The sequence below is a fragment of the Myotis brandtii genome, unplaced genomic scaffold, assembly GCF_000412655.1.
Source record: "Myotis brandtii unplaced genomic scaffold, ASM41265v1 scaffold1857, whole genome shotgun sequence".
NCBI lineage: Eukaryota > Metazoa > Chordata > Mammalia > Chiroptera > Vespertilionidae > Myotis > Myotis brandtii.
The window spans coordinates 45,769-53,118 of NW_005356893.1; the positions used below are offsets into that span (position 1 = coordinate 45,769).

Genomic DNA, 7,350 nt, shown 5'->3' on the forward strand with positions numbered 1-7,350 from the left:
AGCCCGGGAACCCCCGGCCGCCGTCACCCTCTCCCCTCCTCCGGCCGGCGCCCAGGGGGTCCTCTGGGGTCCGGTCGGCCCACATCGAGCCCCCGGGGACTCGTTGCTTCTCCAGGACAGGGGACGCCATCTCCTTTATTCTGCCAGGGCCTGATCCAGCGTTGAAAGCATGCGTGTGGCGTCTCGGGGCGCTGACTTTTATTTCCCCTGGGTCTGGGCCCTGACATATTTTTTCCTTTAGGGACAAAAGATGACCACTTATTAGTGGTGGTGAATTAAAGTCCTACGCCGATTGCCCCGCTAAAAATGACCCCCGGCCATTTCTTCCCGAGGAGACGCACGTCTGATGCTTTGAACCCACTGATGATGTGTTTTTTTTTTGAGGCTTAGGGCTCCTCCGGTGTTTGCCAGCCCTTGACCTTAGGGGGCCTTGTTTTCATCCTTTGTCACGAGGACTGTCGCTCTGCCCTTGGCCCCTTCCACCCCGAGATGCTGTGAGGATTAAGTTTATTTCAAATATGGGCATCAACCAACGCCCGTAGGAAATAACTAAATGCATAAGTAGTGGCTTAGAAGGCTTTGGGAACCCCTTAAATAGTAGTTTTCCTTTCTCATTATAGGCCAGCGCGTTCCTTTGAAAGCGCTACCTCTTATTAAGCGCTCACTCCGTGGCAGGCACTGGGCTAAGCATTATCTCATTGAACTCTCCCAACAGGCCTATGAAGTAGATTCATTTTGCAAATGAGAATCTAGGGTTCTGGGAGGCGATGCGTGCCTCAAGGGACACAGCCGGAAGGTGGAGCTGGGGTCAGCCGCAGGCCCACCTCTGCAGGTTGTGCTGGCACAGGAGCTTCAGTAAATGTTTGCTGCAAGGGCTGTTGTTACGGCCCATTGGCTGGGGGAGGTGCTGATGGAGGCTGTTTTGGGTTCCCTCTCCTGGAAGGCCACTCTGAGGCTGGGCAGCATTTCTGGGATGCCTTACTTTTTTCTGGAACAGCCTCCTCTAAGATTGTTCTCTTCCCTGGACGGAGACAGATGCACTCAGGACTTCTCAGAACAGCCTTTTGGCTTTGATCTAAAGCTGTTTAGTAGCTGTGTGGCCTCCAGCCAGTTACTTGACCTCTCTGAGCCTCAGTCATTCTTCCTTTAGTGGTGGAGGTGGAGATGGATTTAGCTTCCAATATTGCCCACCCCCAGGGTGGTTATGAGGATTTAGTGAGGTCTGTCAGTATGAGTTCGGTACACGGGGCCGTTGGGGCAGGGGCTAGATGGGTAAGGCCCATGAGGGTCACTGGAGGTGTGTGGGAAGCAGGACTCGCCAAGGCAGGAGGAGGCTGACAGTTCTGCTTTGAGAGCCAGAAGTACGGTGGCCTCTCAGCGAAATGGGTTAAAGGAAGGAACATATCGGGGATTTAGGGAAAATGGAGTAGCTTGGAAGTCTACTGGAGAAAAGAGGGCAGGAGGGAGAAAAAGGGTACTTGTTCAGAGGGGTGCAGGTATGTGGGCTGAGGGATGGCTAATGGGGTGAGGACCAGGTTAGGGGGTGTCCTTGTGTTGGTGGGGGGCTTGGCAGCGTCACCTTTCCTGTCCTGAGGAACTTGGCTCCTGGCCGGGAGGAGGATGTAGCCAGAACCTCCAGGAAAATGATGAGTAATGGGCACCTGAGGCCTGGCCTCGGCAGCTGGTGCCAGGCCCGGATGTACCGCCTGCCAGCCTGCGTCCCTGGGGAGGCCTTCCCCCGTCACTCAGTGCAGGCCCGGGGGGAAGAAGTGCCTGCCCTCATTCAGGACGAAGCGTCTTGGAAGCCTCACCCCGCCCCGAATGGGTGGGCTCTTTGCAGACTGACGAGCCGGCCTCCTTTCCTCCTGCTCTCTCATCCCCAAGAGGAGAGGCAGGCCGCTCTGGTGGGGCAGGAGGGAGAGGTGCTCTGGGGTTGCTGTGGTGAAGGCGCCACCCCTCCGGCTGGCATTTGGGGCACCCTCTCTGGGGCAAGCACCTCACCGACTCCCAGCAGCACAGCCGACCAGCTGCTCTCAAGAGAGCCTGTTCCCACCCCAGCTGGTTTGGCTCAGTGGATAGAGCGTTGGCCTGTGGACTGAAGGGTCCTGGGTTTGATTCCCGACGAGGGCATATGCCTGGGTTGAGGACTCGATCCCCAGTATGGGGCGTGCAGGAGGCAGCTGATCAATGATTCTCATCATTGATGTTTCTACCCCTCTCTCCCTCTCTCTTCCTCTCTGAAATCAATAAAAGTGTATATACTGTACATATAAAAAAAGCCTTCACACTGTCACTTTACATTAAACAAAAAAAAGGCTCCATTCTCTCAGCAGTGCCTTCCAGTCTTTATTAAATGCCTACTGTGTGCACTCTATTTATTTGCACAGAGGGCGGGTGGGAAAGGCTGTGAAGGCAGACACGCCCGGCTCACTGCCGGCTCTGTCCCTTCCTTGCTGTGTGGCCTTGGGCAAGTGCTTCCCATCTCGGAGCCTCCATCCTTCCTCTGTAAGATGAGGAACTGTGGTCCTTACCTGAGAGAGTATAGGTGGGCATCTCGCCTGGCCCGGTGTAGGTGCTGGATCCTGGCGCTCCTGCTGTTCAGTTGGGGTTACCTTTTCTAAAAGATCCCTCCCTGCTCCACCTTAAGTGAGAGAAAAGGAATCTTTTAAAAGCCTCTGTTTTGAGAAAAAGATTAAACTTACAGAAAAGGTACAAAAATAATAGAATGAAATCCCATTTATACCCATCATCTAGATCAGTGATTCCCAAAGTGGGCGCTACCGCCCCCCGGTGGGCGCTGCAGCGATCCAGGGAGGCGGTGATGGCCACAGGTGCATTTGGGGGCGATGAGTAACTGCTATTAAAATTTTAAAAAAATTAATTTCCAGGGGCTGAGTAATATTTTTTCTGGAAAGGGGGCGGTAGGCCAAATAAGTTTGGGAACCACTGATCTAGATTCACCAATTATTAATATTTAGCCCTATTTACTCTATATATTCATATACTCATTATCATCATTATTATTATTGCTGATTCATTTAAGAGTAAGTTGCAGGTATCATGACTCTTTACCCCTGAATATTTCAGGGGCAATCATCTTCAACCAAGGACATTATAATATATAACCAGAAAAATAGTTTCCATCTTCAGGAACTTGAACGTTCATATAATAGCATATTAGTCTGTTAGGGCTGCCCTAAAGTACCACAGACTGGGTGACCTAAACACAGAAATGTATTTTCTCACAGTTCTGGGGTCTGGAAGTTCAAGATCAAGGTCTCAAGAGATTTGGTGCCCGGCTTGCATGGCTCAGTGGCTGAGTGTCGACCTATGAACCAGGAGGTCACGGTTTGATTCCCGGTCAGGGCACAGGCCTGGGTTGCAGGCTCAATCCCCAGTGTGGGGCATGCAGGAGGCAGCCAATCAATGATTCTTTCTTGTCATTGATGCTTCTATCTCTCTTTCCCTCTCCCTTCCTCTCTGAAATCAATAAAAAAAAATTTTGTATTTTTTTTTTTAAGAGAGAGATTTGGTTTCTTCTGAGGCCTCTATCCTGGGCTTGTAGTCGGCCACCTGCTTGCTGTGTTCTCACAGGGTCTGTCCTCGGTGCCTCCTTGTGTGTCCAAATTTCCTTCTCTTAGATGGATACCAGTCAGACTGGATTCAGGCCACTCTAAAGACCTCATTTGAACCTAATTGCCTCTTTAAAGACCTTGTAAATTTTGCGGGGTACAATTCATTCCACCGCAAACACTATCATCTAGTATCTGGCCCATATTCAAATTTGTCAGTTGCTCCGCTAATACCCTTTACCTCGTTAACCCAGGACCCAGTTTTGTCCTGTCTCTGGTGCCTTTTATCTGGAACAGTGTCTCGGCCTGCGTTCAGACAGGGAATCGGGTTGTAGGACGCAGACGTGCTGGCTGCCTAGGGACAGGACAGCTGTTGGCTCCATTCCCTGGGGTTCCGCTTCCTGGCTTTACTTTGCTGTCAGAAGCTCTAGGAGGTGAGCTTGGATCTTAGGAAGCAGCCGGGAGAATCAGAACCGCCATGCACCAGTCACCTGCTGGGTGTCACACGGGGTACGGGGCTGGTCGGCCTGGCTGCCCTGGGCAGTGGAGCCCCCAGGGAACAGCTGATGGAAGGTGCCCCTTGGCACGTGACTTACATTCTAACCAACCCGCTTCCTAATTTCTAAAGCATGACCAGTAACACAGTTACAGTGCTAAATATTTTTTGAGCATTCTTTTTCTTTTTTAATTGATTTCAGAGAGGAGGGGAGAAGGAGAGACAGAGAGAGAGAGAGAGAGAGAAACATCAATGATGAGAGAATCATTGATCAGCTGCCTCCTGCAGGCCCCACACTGGGGATCGAGCCAGCAACCCGGGCATGTGCCCTGACCGGGAATCGAACCGTGACCTCCTGGTTCATAGGTCGATGCTCAGCCACTGAGCCGCGCCGGCCGGGCTTTTGTGAGCATTCTTGCTGTGCAGATAAATGCAAACTCTGAGCCACCCTGAACATCCACGGGATCGGAAGTCACTGCCCTTCCTGTGCATCGACTCACCGCCCTCCCCGTAACCCTATGGCTGTGGTTGTCCCACTTCATGGACGAGGACACTGAGGATTGAGTGATTTATCTAAAGACACACAGCTTGCAAGCGACGAGAGCAAGGACCCGAAAGCAGGGCTAGCTGTCTCTATCTCTGTCCTCCGTAATTACAGTCAACTCTGCGTTACTGTACAGGAAACAACGGGCAGGTAGTAGCGTGATAAAAGGTGGCTACGGTTAGTATGATAACACCCCCAGTGGCTGCATGCAGGTGCCCTGGTGTGGAAATACGGATCTCTGAGCCCCAGGAGGGCGGGGCCCGGCTCTGGCTTGGTTTCCATCACTCAAGCCGTTGCCTGAGGAGGTGCCTGCTCAGTGCTGGTTGGGTACCAAGATAAGCCAAAGGAAAACCTGAGGCAGCTGAGATAAGTAAGGTACAGGCCCTGCAGCGGGTGCACTCGTGTTTCAGGTCCTGTGTGTGGATTAGGGACCCACAGTTCTGGTTACCCCACTCAACCTTTTCCCTTCATGTAACTGATTTTAACCATTCACTTAAAAAAAATGTTCACAAACCCTAAGCTTTTTTTTTTTTTTTTAATATATTTTTACTAGAGGCCCGGTGCACGAATTCATGCACAAGTGGGGTCCCTCGGCCTGGCCTGTGGGATCGGGCTGAAACCAGCTCTCTGACATCCCCTGAGGGGTCCTGGATTGCGAGAGGGCACAGGCCAGGCCAAGGGACCCCACCAGTGCATGATCGGGGCCAGGGAGGGACGCAGGAGGGCTCAGTCCCGATCGGCTGGACCCCAGCAGCAATCTAACCTAGCGGTTGAAGCATCTGCCCCCTGGAGGTCAGTGCACGTCATAGCGAGCAGTTGAGCAGCCTTAGCATATCATTAGCATATTACGCTTTGATTGGTTGGACGGATAACTGGACACTTAGCATATTAGGCTTTTATTATATAGGATTGATTTCAGAGAGAAAGAGAGAGATAGAAACATCAATGGTGAAAGAGAATCATTGATCGGCTGCCTCCTGCACACCTCCTACTGGGGATCGGTGCTGAGTGACTTTAAAACAGCGGAGCTACCTGCAGTGCCCGGTTTGTCCCCCAGGCTCCCTGCCAGAGGCCTCGCGCTCCAGCCCAGCACTGGCAGCTGTCGACAGAGAATGTGGAGATCGGCTGCTGCTCGGGTGTCGCTGTCCGCAGAGGTAGGCCCCAGGCTCCCCCACTTGGGTGTGGCCCTTAGCCACAGGCCAAGGAGGGAGATGGAATTTTCTTTTTAGGTAAAATAATGGAATTGTGTTAATGCTTTTCTTTTTCTTTTTTGAAGCTCTCTTCTAGAAAAACAAACCCGAATGAAATGATGTGATATCTGAGGTTGAGAGGAAGCAGAGCAAAGCTGGCCGTGAACGAATGGGAGTGCATGTGCGCTAGCTCCACCCGGGTTGACGTTCCCAGTAAGTTAGAGAGTGAGAGCAGGGGCCTAAGAGTCCGACAAACTTGGGCTCTAGCCCTCCTACCCATGAGGCTGGACATGAAGGAGCCCCTTCCTAGCCTGTGAAACTGGGCTGACCACCACCACCTCAGAGATTGCTGGGGAAGGTTTTGGGTTAAAAAAATGTTTTTTAAATTGATTTCAGAGAGAGAAAGAGAGAGGGAGAGAGGGATAGATGTCAGAGATTGCTGGGGAAGGTTTTGGGTTTAAAAAAAAAATGTTTTTTAAATTGATTTCAGAGAGAGAGAGAGGGAGAGAGGGATAGAAACATCAATGATCAGAGAATCATTGATCGGCTGCCTCCTGCACCCTCCCTACCGGGGATCGAGTCTGCAACCCGGGCATGTGCCCTGACCTGACCGGGAATCGAACCATGACCTCCTGCTTCATAGGTCGATACTCAACCACTGAGCGACAGCAGCCGGGCACTGGGGAAGTTTTTAAGGAAAGGATGCATGGGAAGCTCTTATCTGGTACCTGGCATCCAATCCGCACCTGTAGCTCCTGTTCTGGCTGGGAGTCCACCTCCCTCCAGTGGACACAGGGCCCCTGCCTTTCAGGAAGCCGGTACCCAGCCCCCCTCAGTGGACCACACCTTTGGTGTGTCTGTAGTTCAGTAGCAGCCAGGAGGTGGCATCGGTGCAGCTGCAGGGCTGACTGGGATCCCACAGTTCCTCACACAGCCATGGAGAATGCCCCGAGCAGCCCAGGGGGAGGTGTTCTCTTCACCCCACTTCTCAGCAAGGAGAGTGAGGCTCAGAGAAGTTGCATAGCTCCCCTCGCTCGCCGGCTGATGGTGTGACTGAGCTGGGACTCAAGGCCAAGGTTGTGCCCTTAACCGCTGGCCTCCTGGCCTCCCTTTGGCAGTGGCTGCCGTGTCTAACCTGGGACTCTGTTTTCCTGTAGGTGAGACCAGGCCAGAATGGGGGACTCCAGGGACCTTTGCCCTCACCTTGACTCCATAGGGGAGGTGACCAAAGACGACCTGCTGCTCAAATCTAAGGTAAAGGCTCAGACATGGCGGGGCCGAGGCCCACGCTCAGGGCCTCTGATTTCTGGGGACAAGCGTTTCTGAAGCAGCAGCAGAGCTGCCTCCCCACCAGCCTCGCCCATCTTCTGTGTAAAAGGCAAGGCTGGCGTCTGCTCGGAGGCCTTCCCGGCGCCATCCGGGGCCGAGTCCTAGCGGCCGTCAGCCGTCCCTTCTCCCAGTCCATCTGGGAGCACGGACGCTCTGTCCATTAGCTGCCGAGCACATGTCACTTCGCTGCATCCCATTAACTGGGACTGAGCTCCATGA

At 52.8% G+C, this 7,350-nt stretch overlaps 2 protein-coding genes across 2 annotated transcripts in view; one reads left to right on the plus strand and one right to left on the minus strand.

The window, feature by feature from the left end:
* Window positions 1-130, minus strand: part of LOC102239583 (chromosome unknown open reading frame, human C9orf78) — a 6,974-nt gene extending 6,844 nt beyond the window's left edge. The window contains exon 1 of the mRNA XM_005864111.2: window positions 50-130. Coding sequence (XP_005864173.1) covers window positions 50-130 — 81 coding nt within the window. The remainder of the gene's footprint in view (window positions 1-49) is intronic.
* A 5,452-nt stretch (window positions 131-5,582) lies between these two features.
* The window catches only part of USP20 (ubiquitin specific peptidase 20), a 20,583-nt gene continuing 18,815 nt past the window's right edge, over window positions 5,583-7,350 (plus strand). Inside the window, 3 exon segments of the mRNA XM_014537952.1 lie at window positions 5,583-5,766; window positions 5,889-6,015; window positions 6,960-7,056. Of these exon segments, the coding sequence (XP_014393438.1) occupies window positions 6,976-7,056 (81 nt within the window). The 5' untranslated portion in view covers window positions 5,583-5,766; window positions 5,889-6,015; window positions 6,960-6,975.